The following is a 14,576-nucleotide window of genomic DNA, read 5'->3' as shown; positions in this document are numbered from 1 at the left end:
TGTTTCAAACGCTCAGTGACTAAGGAAAGCATGTCATTTTCTCCTCTCTTGCATGCTGGAGTGTAACAATAGACTGTGAATAGAGCAAATCAAAGAGACACAAATACCAGTATGAGGGCCCATTGTGCTCAGTTTGTTTCCCTGTCATATCGTTTTAATTTAGGTCGGCTGATTGATTATGACAGGCTCATTGTTCCTTTCTTGGAATCTCTAGACATGCTAATATTCCTATTCTTATCTGTCCATTTTGATTCCAAAACTTAAATGAAATGGAATTGCAGCCTTCACTTTGTTTGCCTGTGCTAGGTGATTATCTCTGAAGTGCGATTTTGTGATTAGGCGAGCCGGCATGCATATGCTCAGCTAATGCTGATTTCCCCCAGGGTGCAGCACAGGTAAATTCATAATGAATGGATGTTGTGCTTTGATTTCAAATGGATGCAAAAACCTCACCATGCTTAGTAGTTTTATTTTAAAAATGTATTTAATTATTCTAAAATTAACAGGAGAATATTAAAATTGAACTTTAGTAATGTGGCATTTAAACATAAGTCAAGGGTGCTAACTGCTTATGAATGTTAATTCCCCTTTAAAAAAACAAAAAATAAAAACCACCACAAATCTAGCTGCCATAAATTACAGGGGGAGGTGTCATTGAAAATCTTTAGTTTAATTATTTATATTCTTCCTGATTAATTCCTAAAATGTCTCTACGCAGCTTGCTATTTGTATTGTCAAATTCTAGCGTTTCTTATTTTGAAAACTACAATAATTATTCAACTAATTACTGTCATAGTATTGTCATAGTGGTTTGGTCCTGGAAAGGGTGGATTCCATGGTGAAGGGGACTAGGAATGAACGATTGGCACAGTGTATTCATGTGTTTTCTTTAATGGTTTTGGGGAAAATTGCTCATGAGTTCAAGAGATCAATTTTAAGGAGAATTTAGCATTCTCTAGATTAGATACATTTTAACCCAATCACCAGTGTGTATAAATTGGTACCTTGAATGATAACCATACTTTTTACTGATTGATTTAGAAAAGCATTGTCGATAATATTGTTAATCAACACGTTCTCTGATTTGCAACATTTTTTTTTCTCCAAAATTCACTAGGTATAAAGCCTGAGGAGTCAAGTCTCCAGGATCGTCTTCTATTCTTAGTGGAGATTCAGGTTTTAAGGAGCTAGAGAATCCCATGGTCATGCAACCCTTCTCCCCTCTGAAGGGAGATAGCGAGGTTCATGGTGGTTATGTGTGATACCTCATAGGTGATATCTGGTTCCTGCAGCAATCCTGGTTGCCAGGAGTGCACTGTCTGTCTTAGTAGTGAACACTGAACATGAGCTTACAACTGCGGAGAAATCCAAAAGACGCAACTCTACCAGTCTTTCGCTTTATCCTTCTTAGTTTGAAGAATAGCAGAAACGTGGGCCACTTTTATAATACAGAAATGTCCATAGAGCAGTGTAGCTCAGCTCATGTGCATTAGCTGTCTTTTATGTGCACTTCATTAAACAGGCAATACTTAGAAAAGAACAAAAGGACCCTCCATCACACACGTAGTTTATCCATGTTTTTCTCAGAGTAAACCATGGCTGGTCCATTCCTATTAATCCTTCGATTTGATCTGCTCATGAGGAAGTGTCGGGGTTATTTGGAGGTTACACTTTTAATGTTTGGTATCAGTTTTCAAGTGTTAATCCATCTGTATCCCTCCAAGAAGATGGTCAGCCTCAGGGTGTAATCGGACTTCTCTGCTCCAATTACACTTTAATGCTCCTCTTCACACTGTTTGTCCTACCTGAAAACAGTGTTTAAATACAGGCTGTCGCTTTTTATTTCATTAATATATTTGAATACCTTAGGTGAGAAGCAAAATACTTTCAGTATAATGCTTTTATTAATCCTTTGAGAATTTTATACAAGCAGGCAATGTATTTTGATCACAGTCTACTTCCTCTCCACTCCCTTTTTTCCTTACAGATTCACCCTCACTCCCCTATTGCTTCCCAGCTTCATGACTTCTGAGTCCAATTCATGATCCCCATAAATCCATGGGTGTGAGTCATCCTCTGGAGCATGGTCAACCAACCAGGGACAATACTCTTAGAGGAAATAGACTCTTCCCTCTCCCAGGAGCTACCAACAGTCAGCAGCTCCTCATTAGGGGTGAAAAACAAAATATTTTCAATTAATATATATATCAGCCATGCAGGAAGCAAATAGCTTATCATGCCATCCTCCCTTTCCTTTAGCAATTTATTGTTACTGAAATAGTATGAAAGGAAGATTGCCATGCAGAAAAAGAAGTCGAAGACACTGTTGTGCCACCAAGCATAACATTGTGTTTCAGAATAAAACCTAATGAATGAAAGTACAAGCCATGTTGCCTATCATTTTCTGTATGATTTGTAAGGTGTAAAGTCTATGTGTCATGTAGCCCAAGTTATCCCTGAATACACACTTTGCCAAAGGCTGGCCCGAATATACAGCACTGCGTTTGGCTAGTTTTCCCTCACCTGGCATGCCTGTTTGCAGATGGGTGTATCCATTCAATCTCTCTTGCACTGTGCTCTTTCTGCAGCTTCAGCCACCTTCGAAGACTTCCAGATCCGGCCTCACGCTCTCTTCGTTCATTCATACAGAGCCCCTGCTTTCTGTGATCACTGTGGAGAAATGCTGTGGGGACTGGTGCGCCAAGGCCTTAAATGTGAAGGTGAGTTGTTTTCTGTCCCTCCACACCTAATGTGAGCTGAAGTTGCTGCTTCCGTGTGCTTCAGATGACACCGTCCTCTCTCGTAAGCATTTTCCTGTCATCTTGATATCTGTCTCCATTTATGCAATATTTTGTTCAGTTCTAAAGTTCTTTGATTTTAACATTCTTTACCTCATCTATAAGTTCTCACCTCTTTCCTCAAGTGGAAGGTTTCCATACTGTAGTGCATGGGGTATCTTAGCCAGAAATGAAAACTAAGATTTCCATCTTATGTAAGCCAGAACTTGCAATACTTTGCTTTAACAGGATCCAGAGTTTTAGATGGTTAATCAAACTACCCACGATCACCCTGATGATGAATGGGATGATGGGACTTCCATGTGTGTTTTCACACAATGGTATGAGCTTTTTCCCAAAGAGAACTGGACAGCTCAGTGTACAAAAACACCACTCTGCAGTCCCAAGGACTCATGCATCCGTTACCTGTGGTCTCTATTTGGGAAAATGCTGTGCTTCGAGTCACTATGGTCACCCTTTCGGAATAAAACCTGTAAATAATCTCACCGTAATTGTTTAATTCTTACCAGTGGAATGGAAACTCACAGAGAGCAAATCTAGAAGAAACCATGCCTTGGGTGTGTTGTTTTGACTAGATTTCTTCCACTCTGACAAAACATTTTGGAGAACTTTAAAGAAGGAAATATAACGCTTGACTCCCAGTATCAGGGGTTTAAGTCCATGCTCACTTGACTCTGGGTCAACAAGGAGGCAGAACAGCAGGGCAAAGAATACAGCTAAGCAGTATCACTCACCTCATGAGAGCTGAGAGGTTGGCATTCAAGACAAATGTACACTTTCAGGCATGTCCCCGTGACTTATTTTTCTAACTAAGTCCCTTACTCCTAACATTCCTATACCTTTGAATAGTCTGCCTGCTGGGCAGTCATCAACACAGGAGCATTCAGTAGACATTCCAATTGCAAACTGTCACACTCTGTCCTAGATGCCGAAAATGTGTATGCCAGTCTCATCATGCAAAGTGTATTGAGTCTCCTAGTAAGAAGTGACATAACCTCACTATGCCAGCGTCTGTCAGGGTTCCAAATCCATGTCTCCTCTTAGCTGTAAAATGAGGGTTTTGTTTGTTTTTGCTTCTGTGTTTGTTGGTTACATACTTTCAACCCTTAATGAGTCAGGGTAATCATTCAGATTCAAAAGGATGCGGTAACAATAACAAAGAAGAGTCACCATACCAAACAAGACCCATACCCAGAAATGCAAATATCAAATCTTGTAGCTTCATATCCAGCATCTAGGCTACATGGTGGCATGGTGTGTTCTCTAACTGACTTAGGCAGCCCTGCTTTAATGGCTTTGCTGGTTGTATATAGCTCAGATGGTCTCTCTTAGCCTGGCTCTGCACAATGAGAGTCTTTCCTCAGCCAATACCCAATTTTCATGTCATCTCCAAATTTTCTGGGTCTCCATTGTATCTTTATCTCTCCCTCCCCCCCTCTCTTGTGTAGCCATTCATTGCCCTTGTCAGGCCTATAAGGACACTTAACTGCCAAAGTACCTATCCTCCCAGGCATTTCTTTGAAGTTTTGTTACAGACACTTTCAGGACCTCATAACTTTTACATTCTACATACCCACAGAAGCATGAGAAAGTGAACACATCTCATTTCTCTCACACAGGGAGCCCAGGATCATAGCTTCATTAAGCTCTTCATATCTGGGTGGCAAATCTGTAAAGTATGTTTTATGAAAAGCTGTAGGACCTATTTTGTGACATAAAAGAAAATTCTGAGCAGCAGGTGCCAGCTATGTGAGGAACATGCATATATATATATATATATATATATATATATATATATATATATATATATATATATATATATATATATATTAAAACCTCCCAAAGGGGGAGATATGTTTCCATCTATCTGTTACCTGGAAACCATCAAGTGTATGTACTTTATAGTATCTTTATTCTGTGGAGTAGTTATTTTTGTCTCCATTTTACAGATTCCCATCTTTAATTGAGAAAAAATACTTTGTTCAGGGTCATGTACTCAAATTGCAGAGACAAGCTTAAGATCAGTGTCACCCAAACTTGTGATGAACTATGATTAATTTTCTCCTCTGTCTGCCCATAAACATTTAAAATGATAGGAGCTAAAAATGGTTCAATGTATTTGTAAACATATTTGTGGATCTCTTGAAACCTAACTTTATTATATTCAGAATATCAAAAAAAGTGCATGAATGAAAATTAAACAACCAAACAACCAGGGAAGTTGTTGAACTTTTACAAAAGAGAATCTGAAAACCATGTTAAAATAAGGAACAGACTCAGAGAAAGCACAAAGAAAAATTTGTATTTCCAAGTAGCATCGCGACAAATTGATGTCGTGCTATGTTTTCAAATTCTTAATTTATAAGTAATGATGGAATAGATTTAATTTCTGGTGAAATGAGAGCTATTTTTATGTTTGTTTCTCAGGATGTGGCCTGAATTACCATAAGAGATGTGCATTTAAAATCCCCAACAATTGCAGTGGAGTGAGAAGGAGAAGGCTCTCAAATGTTTCCCTCACTGGACTGGGTACTGTCCGCACAGCGTCTGCGGAGTTCTCCACCAGTGCCCCCGATGAGCCTCTACTGGTATGATCTGCTGTTTATGCATTCCCCGCTTGCTTGAGAAATCTGGGGGATGTTGTGATATCAGTGTCAGGCCAGGAGGCATGCTGGGAGGGAGATGCAGCTCCTGTGTTGATGACTGTGTTTTCACTGGGTCTCTGTTGTAGGTTGGTCAGTGCCTCATCAAATATCCAACAGCTTTGAGTTTGCTTTCTTCCCTGAGCTTTGTGAAACTGAAAAACATGTGAGGCTTCATCATGGTCATAAGGCCTGAGCAGCGTGAACAAATGTGTTCATGTTGCAAAAGATGGTCTCCTCTGCAGAGTCCTAAAGTATGTGTAGCAGAGTCAATATTTCTTCTGAGCTGTGATCTGAAATTTGCCTCTATGAAAACACCAAAGCCCTCCTGCTTGGCATTCCTGCCATTCATACGAGTTTATCACTGGGCATTTCCAAGTGCCATGAAAATAATTGCACTTCATTATTAAAATATTTCTGTACCTATGAAATTGCTGATGGACTCTATGAAAGCATTTGTTAGGGACATTAATTTTCCAAGCATTAACAGAAGAATAGGATGATGGCTGTATAAGTTATTTACAGCAAGAATGAAGTTCTGAAACAGCTAATGGCTTAAAGCCCCACTTTCTCTTATCACTAACTATTCACTGGTACGTTATAGCATAGTTATTACAGAAATTGATGAAAAGCAAAGGTAAGGACTACTAAGGTCAAGTAAATCCACCTTAAATTTGAGTGGATATAAGTTTTGGAGTTATATATGACAGTGTGTGATTGTTGTTGCATGGAAAGTATTTCTGACTTTAAAGACAAATTTTGTAATATACTAAGTCACATGTCAGATACTCATTCATCTTTATTCTTATGTTGCGTTTTTGCTGACATTGCCTTCTGTTTTTAGCCGAAACTATTTGTGTACTATATCCTTATAGTACTTAGATGAATATGATAACTTTGTAATATTCAGAAGATATGTATGTAATTCTAGGGAATCCTGTATGTGTGAATCAATTAGAATAAAGGGATATTTTTATAAAAAATAATTACTTAAAATTTCTATTTTAAAATAATTAACCACTACCAACTCTGCATTGAAGTTCTTTGGTTGAGTTTGAAATCAAAAATCATTATTTCTTTTTAAGTTACACCACTTGCAGTAGGGGTAACTATAATTGCAAGGCAGAATGTTTGGGATAAGGGCATTGAAATTAAGAAAATGTCAATAGTGTTACTATCAAGAATTCTGATATAAAATAAAACTGAAAAATTGTAACATATGAAGATACATAGAATATAATGCTATATAACCTTTAAATATAAACCTTTAAGATCATATGGCATCACACATGTAGAGAATTATATTAAACCAGAACCTTCAAACAGATAGCCTGGTTGATTTATGTTTAATGGAATAGCTATTAGGTAACTATAGACTTCTGAGTAAATGTTTCTGGAATTCATTGAATATCTATGGAAAATATGATTTTTTTTTGAGGCAAGCTCTCAATATATACACTATGTCACCCTGGCTATCCTTGACCTCACTAGGTAGACAGCACTGCTCTGGAATTCACAGAGGTCGTCCTGTCTCTGCCTCTTCCTCTCAAGTGCTAGGAATAAGGGTGTGCTCCATCAGATCTAACCTGGGACCTGGTTAACTCTGCTTCAAACAACATGCAAATAAAGTTTAGGTACACCCTGATTTTTTATGAAGTAAGAAGGAATAATAAATAAAAATACCCAAAATAGAAAAATTTTTGTAAAGGAACTTAAATCACTGAGAAAAAAAGAAAAGAATCAAGAAATTAAGAGTTATTCAAATTAAGAACACATTTCACTTGGAATAGAGTAATTTATTAGGGAATTCATCCCATAGAAAGCTTGTCCTCTCTCAGAAGCCATTGATTGGGCAGGTGGAGCCTTGTGAGATTTCCCTGTCCATATTGGCATGTCACCTGGTATTGTCATGATTCAGGTCTTATTTAGGCAAGGGTATTTTTGAGATTTCATGAGTGTAGTTTCCAGCACTAAAAACACATATACGAAAACAACAGTAACTCAGTAGGTTATGTCTATATAGTCAATGTGATTAAGGAATTACTATTCATTCAACAACATAGGTGAATTTCACAAAGCAATGGTAAATAAAGAAATCAATTCAGGGGTGGGGGGGTAGTAGTTCCCTATGCCCATAGTTCCCAATCAGGAGCTGCAGGGAGACAACAATGACTGAACATACGATTTTGTGGCCAGTGTGAGTAGCATAATGAGACCCCTGTGTCAAACAAGAAGGATATACCAAATAGTCTTTACTTTTGAATTCAGGGTGTGAATTCCATTTGAGGCAAATTCAATTTAGGTTGAAGAACAGGAAAATCATGCTTTCTCTTAGTGGGATATGGGATGGGAGAGAACTGATGTGAACTGTCTAGGAGGCTAGAAGAATTATGCATATTATCTGGAAAGAAGTTCCATGTGTATATATACAAAACCTTGTCAGGATGTCAACATAAAACTTTATACCCTCCCAAAACCGTGGGAGAGAGAGCTCACTGCCTGAACAGGTGGGCACTCCTGAGACTGCAGAGCGGGAGAGACCACCAATACTGCCCACCCCTTCCCACATCTCTGGCCCAGGAGGAAACTGTATACAGCCTCTGGGAACCGGAAGAAAGGGGCACTGGAGCAGCAGGTCCCCCATGGTCCAGACACCGCCTGGACCTGAAGGGACCGATCAACAGCTCTCTGCACCCAAATCCCATGGGAGGGAGAGCTAAACCTTCAGAGGGGAGACATGCCTGGGAGGCCAGAAGAGACTATGCTCTGCCCACATTTCTGAGTCCAGAGGAAAACACCTAATGCCATCTGGGACCCCGGTGTGCAGGGGCTCCAGGAAAAGGCAGCGCAGGCACTCCTGGTTGCCGCTCTCATAGAGAGCTCAAAAGCAGCCCCCCACTAGCATCTTGAGCCTTGGGACCACAAGTAAGACCAAATTTCTGCTCCAAGTGACCTGCCTGGTGGACTCAGGATACAGTCCCACAGGAACAACTGAGGACCAGTAGACAAGAAAGACTACACGCCCGAAAGCAGAAGACTCTGTTCACAAAACTGGCTGAAAGAAAACAGAAAAGCAGATCTACAGCACTCCTGACACACAGGCCTATAGGAAGGTCTAGCCACTGTCAGAAATAGCAGAACAAGGTAACACCAGAGACAACCTGATGGTGAGAGGCAAGCACAGGAAACCAAGCAACAGAAACCAAGACTACATGGCATCATCGGAGCCCAATTCTCCACCAAACCAAACACTGAATATCCAAACACACCAGAAAAGCAAGATCTATATTTAAAATCACATTTGATCATGATGCTGGAGGACTTCAAGAAAGACATGAACTCCCATAGAGAAACGGAGGAAAACATAAATAAACAAATAGAAGCCTATAGAGAGGAATCACAAAAATCCCTGAAAAAATACCAGGAAAACACAATCAGACAGGTGAAGGAATTAAAAATGGAAATAGAAGCAATAAAGCAAGCACAAAGGGAAACAACCCGGATTATAGAAAACCAAAGGAAGAGAAAAGGAGCCACAGATACAGATTCACCAACAGAATACAAGAGATAGAATAAAGAATCTCAGGAGCAGAAGATTCAATAGAAATTATCTACACAATGTTCAAAGATAATGTAAAACGGAAAAAGCTACTGGTCCAAAACATACAGGAAATCCAGGACTCAGTGAGAAGATCAAGCCTAAGGATAATAGGTATAGAAGTGAGTGAAGACTCCCAGCTCAGAGGACCAGTAAATATCTTCAACAAAATCATAGAAGAAAACTTCCCTAACCTAAAGAAAGAGATGCCCATAAACATACAAGAAACCTACAGAACTCCAAATAGATTGGACCAGAAAAGAAAATCCTCCTGTCACATAATAGTCAAAACACCAAATACACAAAATAAAGAAAGAATATTAAAAGCAGTACGGGAAAAGGGTCAAGTAACATATAAAGGCAGACCTATCAGAATTCCACCAGACTTCTCATCAGAGACTATGGAAGCCAGAAGATCCTGGAGAGATGTCATACAGACCCAAAGAGAACAAAAATGCCAGCCCGGGTTACTGTATCCTGCAAAACTCTCAATTAACATAGATAGAGAAACCAAGATATTCCATGACAAAATGAAATTTACACAATATCTTTCTACAAATCCAGCCCTACAGAGGATAATAAATGGTAAAGCCCAATATAAGGAGGCAAGCTACACCCTAGAAAAAGCAAGAAACTAATCTTCTTGGCAACAAAACAAAGAGAAGAAAAGCACACAAACATAACCTCACATCCAAATATAAATATAACAGGAAGCAATAATCACTATTCCTTAATATCTCTCAACATCAATGGACTCAATTGCCAATAAAAAGACATAAATTAACAAACTGGATACACAATGAGGACCCTGCATTCTGCTGCCTACAGGAAACACACCTCAGAGACAAAGACAGACACTACCTCAGAGTGAAAGGATGGAAAACAACTTTCCAAGCAAACTGTCTGAAGAAACAAGCTGGAGTAGCCATTCTAATATCGAATAAAATCGAATTTCAACTAAAAGTCATCAAAAAAGATAAGGAAGGACACTTCATATTCATCAAAGGAAAAATCCACCAAGATAAACTCTCAATCCTAAATATCTATGCCCCAAATACAAGGGCACCTACATACATAAAAGAAACCTTACTAAAGCTCAAAGCACACATTGCACCTCACACAATAATAGTAGGAGATTTCAACACCCCACTCTCATCAATGGACAGATCATGGAAACAGAAGTTAAACAGAGACATAGAGAGACTAAGAGAAGTCATGAGCCAAATGGAAGTAGATATTTATAGAATATTCTATCCTAAAGCAAAAGGATATACCTTCTTCTCATCACCTCATGGTACTTTCTCCAAAATTGACCATATAGTAGGTCATAAAAAAGGTCTCAACAGATTCAGAAAGATAGAAATAATCCCATTTGTCCTATCAGTCCACCACTGGCTAAAACTTGTCTTCAATAACAATAAGGTAAGAATGCCCAGGTATACATGGAAGTTGAAAAATGCTCTACTCAATGATAGCCTGGTCTAGGAAGAAATAAAGAAAGAAATTAAAGACTTCTTAGAATTTAATGAAAATGAAGGTACAGCATACCCAACCTTATGGGACAATGAATGCTGTGCTAAGAGGAAAACTCATAGCTCTGAGTGCCTGCAGAAAGAAATAGGAGAGAGCATATATCAGCAGCTTGACAGCACACCCAAAAGCTCTAGAACAAAAAGAAGCAAATACACCCCAGAGGAGTAGAAGGCAGGAAATAATCAAACTCAGAGCTGAAATCAACCAAGTAGAAACAAAAAGGATCATACAAAGAATCAACAGAAACAAAAGTTGGTTCTTTGAGAAAATCAACATGATAGACAAACCCTTAGCCAGACTAAAGAGAGGACACACAGAGTGTGTCTAAATTAACAAAATCTGAAATAAAAAGTGTGACATAACTACACAATCAGTGGAAATTCAAAAAATCATCAGATCCTATTACAAAAGCCTATATTCAACAAAACTTGAAAATCTGCAGGAAATGGACAATTTCCTAGACAGATACCAGGTACCGATGTTAAATCAGGAACAGACAAACCATTTAAACAACCCCATAACTCCTAAGGAAATAGAAGCAGTCATTAAAGGTCTCCCAACCAAAAAGAGCCCAGGTCCAGATGTGTTTAGTGCAGAATTCTATCAGACCTTCATAGCAGATCTCATACCAATACTATCCAAACTATTCCACAAAATTGAAACAGATGGAGCACTGCCGAATTCCTTTTATGAACCCACAATTATTCTTATACCTAAGCCACACAAAGACTGAACAAAAAAAGAGAACTTCACACAAATTTCCCTTATGAACATCGACGCAAAAATACTCAATAAAATTCTGGCAAACCGAATCCAAGAGCACATCAGAACAAACATCCACCATGATCAAGTAGGCTTCATCCCAGGCATGCAGGGATGGTTTAATATACGGAAAACCATCAACGTAATCCATTATATAAACAAACGTAAAGAACAAAACCACATGATCATTTCATTAGATGTTGAGAAAGCATATGACAAAATTCAACACCCCTTCATGATAAAAGTCCTGGAAAGATCAGGAATTAAAGGACCATACCTAAACATAATAAAAATCATATAAAGCAAACCAGTGGGTAACATTAAACTAAATGGAGAGAAACTTGAAGCAATCCCACTACAATCAGGGACTAGACAAGACTGCCTACTCTCTCCCTACTTATTCAATATAGTTCTTGAAGTTCTAGCCAGAGTAATCAGACAGCAAAAGGAGATCAAGGGGATACAGTTTGGAAAAGAAGAAGTCAAAATATCACTATTTGCAGATGATATGATAGTATATTTAAGTGATCCCAAAATTTCCACCAGAGAACTACTAAACCTGATAAACAACTTCAGCAAAGTGGCTGGGTATAAAATTAACTCAAATAAATAGGTAGCCTTCCTCTACACAAAAGAGAAACAAGCCGAGAAAGAAATTAGGGAAACGACACCCTTCATAATAGACCCAAATAATATAAAGTACCTCGGTGTGACTTTAACCAAGCAAGTAAAAGATCTGTACAATAAGAACTTCAAGACTCTGAAGAAAGAAATTGAAGAAGACCTCAGAAGATGGAAAGATCTCCCATGCTCATGGATCGGCAGGATTAATATAGTAAAAACTGCCATTTTACCAAAAGTGATCTACAGATTCAATGCAATCCCCATCAAAATACCAATCCAATTCTTCATAGCGTTAGACGGAACAATTTGCAAATTCATCTGGAATAACAAAAAAACCCAGGATAGCTACAACTATCCTCAACAATAAAAGGACTTTGGTGGGAATCACTATCCCTGAACTCAGGCAGTATTACAGAGCAATAGTGATAAAAAACTGCATGGTATTGGTACAGAGACAGACAGATAGACCAATGGAACAGAATTGAAGACCCAGAAATGAACCCACACACCTATGGGCACTTGATTTTTGACAAAGGAGCCAAAACCATCGAACAGATAAAATTTAGAATTTTCAACAAATGGTGCTGGTTCAACTGGAGGTCAGCATGTAGAAGAATGCAGATCGATCCATGCTTATCACCCTGTACAAAGCTTAAGTCCAAGTGGATCAAGGACCTCCACATCAAACCAGATACACTCAAACTAATAGAAGGAAAATTGGGGAAGAATCTCAAACACATGGGCACTGGAGAAAATTTCCTGAACACAACACCAATGGCTTATGCTCTAAGATCAAGAATCGACAAAGGGGATCTCATAAAACTACAAAGATTCTGTAAGGCAAAAAGCACTGTTGTTAAGACAAAATGGAAAGGAACAGGTCAGGAAAAGATCTTTACCAATCCTACAACTGATGGAGGACTCATATCCAAAATATACAAAGAACTCAAGAAGTTAGACCACAGGGAGACGAATAACCCTATTAAAAATGGGGTTCAGAACTAAACAAAAAATTCACAGCTGAGGAATGCCAAATGCCTGAGAAACACCTAAAGAAATGTTCAACATCTTTAGTCATAAGGGAAATGCAAATCAAAACAACCCTGAGATTTCACCTCACACCAGTGAGAATGGCTAAGATCAAAAACTCAGGGGACAGCAAATGCTGGCGAGGATGTGGAGAAAGAGGAACACTCCTCCACTGTTGGTGGGATTGCAGACTGGTAAAACCATTCTGGAAATCAGTCTGGAGGTTCCTCAGAAAATTGGACATTGAACTGCCTGAGGATCCAGCTATACCTCTCTTGGGGATATACCCAAAAGATGCCCCAACATATAAAAAAGACATGTGCTCCACTATGTTCATAGCAGCCTTATTTATAATAGCCAGAAGCTGGAAAGAACCCAGATGCCCTTCATCAGAGGAAAGGATACAGAAAAGAGGTGCATTTACACAATGGAATACTACTCAGCTATCAAAAATAATGACTTTATGAAATTCATAGGCAAATGGATGGAACTGGAAAATATCATCCTGAGTGAGGTAACCCAATCACAGAAAAACACACATGGTATGCACTCATTGATAGGTGGATATTAGCCCAAATCTTGAATTACCCTAGATGCGCAGAACAAATGAAACTCAAGAAGGATGACCAAAATGCGAATGCTTCACTCCTTCTTTAAAAGGGGAACAAGAATACCCTTGGCAGGGAATAGGGAGGCAAAGTTTAGAACAAAGGCAGAAGAAACACACATTCAGAGCCTGCCCACATGTTGCCTGTACATATACAGCCACCAAACTAGATAAGATGGATGAAGCAAAGAAGTGCAGGCCGACAGTAACTGAATGTAGATCTCTCCTGAGAGACACACCCAGAATACAGCAACTACATAGGCCAATGCTAGCAGCAAACTACTGAACTGAGAACAGGACCCCGTTGAAGGAATCAGAGAAAGGACTGGAAGAGCTTGAAGGGGTTCGAGACCCCATATGTACAACAATGGCAACCAACCAGAGCTTCCAGGGACTAAGCCACTACCCAAAGACTATACATGGACTGACCCTGGGCTCCAACCTCATAGGTACCAATGAATAGCCTAGTAAGAGCACCAGTGGAAGGGGAAGCCCTTGTTCCTGCCAAGACTGAACCGCCAGTGAACGTGATTGTTGTGGCGAGGGTTGTAATGTGGGGAGTATGGGGAGGAGTTAAGGGGATGTTGGCCTGGAAACCGAGAAGGGGACTAACATTCGAAATGTAAATAAGAAATACTCAAGTTAATAAAGGTTAAAAAAATTTATACCCTCATAAATAACCCATATACCCTTATAAATCACAACTGTACAATTATCTAAGAAGAGGATGTGCCTAGTCCTTCTGAGACCAGATGCTCCAGGGTTGGGTAGTACCCAAGGGTGTGTTCCCCCTCCTTGAGGAGAAGGAGAGGGTAACCACGGTGGGACTGGGAAGAGAGGAAGAAGGGGGCTATGATCAGGATGTAAAGTGAATTTAAAAAGTTATCTAAATCAGTGTTTCTCAATATTCCTAAGTCTGTGACCTTTTAATATAGTTTCTCATGCTGTTGTGGTCCCACAAAATAATTTTGATGCGGTTTCAT

General features: G+C 39.1%; 1 protein-coding gene and 1 long non-coding RNA gene across 12 annotated transcripts in view; one reads left to right on the top strand and one right to left on the bottom strand.

Annotated features, from left to right (window-relative positions):
- Positions 1 to 14,576, top strand: part of Prkd1 (protein kinase D1) — a 313,794-nt gene that overhangs the window by 224,312 nt on the left and 74,906 nt on the right. For all 10 annotated transcript variants that reach the window (XR_005505595.2, NM_001412095.1, NM_001276715.2 and 7 more), the window contains 2 exons: positions 2,589 to 2,720; positions 5,226 to 5,386. Coding sequence is in view for 9 of the 10 variants with exons in the window: in NM_001412095.1 (NP_001399024.1) it covers positions 2,589 to 2,720; positions 5,226 to 5,386 (293 nt within the window). In the remaining variant the exon portion in view is untranslated. The remainder of the gene's footprint in view (positions 1 to 2,588; positions 2,721 to 5,225; positions 5,387 to 14,576) is intronic.
- Positions 1 to 14,576, bottom strand: part of LOC120103532 (uncharacterized) — a 73,899-nt gene that overhangs the window by 54,185 nt on the left and 5,138 nt on the right. The window lies entirely within an intron of this gene.

The sequence above is a fragment of the Rattus norvegicus genome, chromosome 6 (assembly GCF_036323735.1).
Source record: "Rattus norvegicus strain BN/NHsdMcwi chromosome 6, GRCr8, whole genome shotgun sequence".
Lineage (NCBI taxonomy): Eukaryota > Metazoa > Chordata > Mammalia > Rodentia > Muridae > Rattus > Rattus norvegicus.
This window is presented reverse-complemented; position numbering and strand designations above follow the sequence as displayed.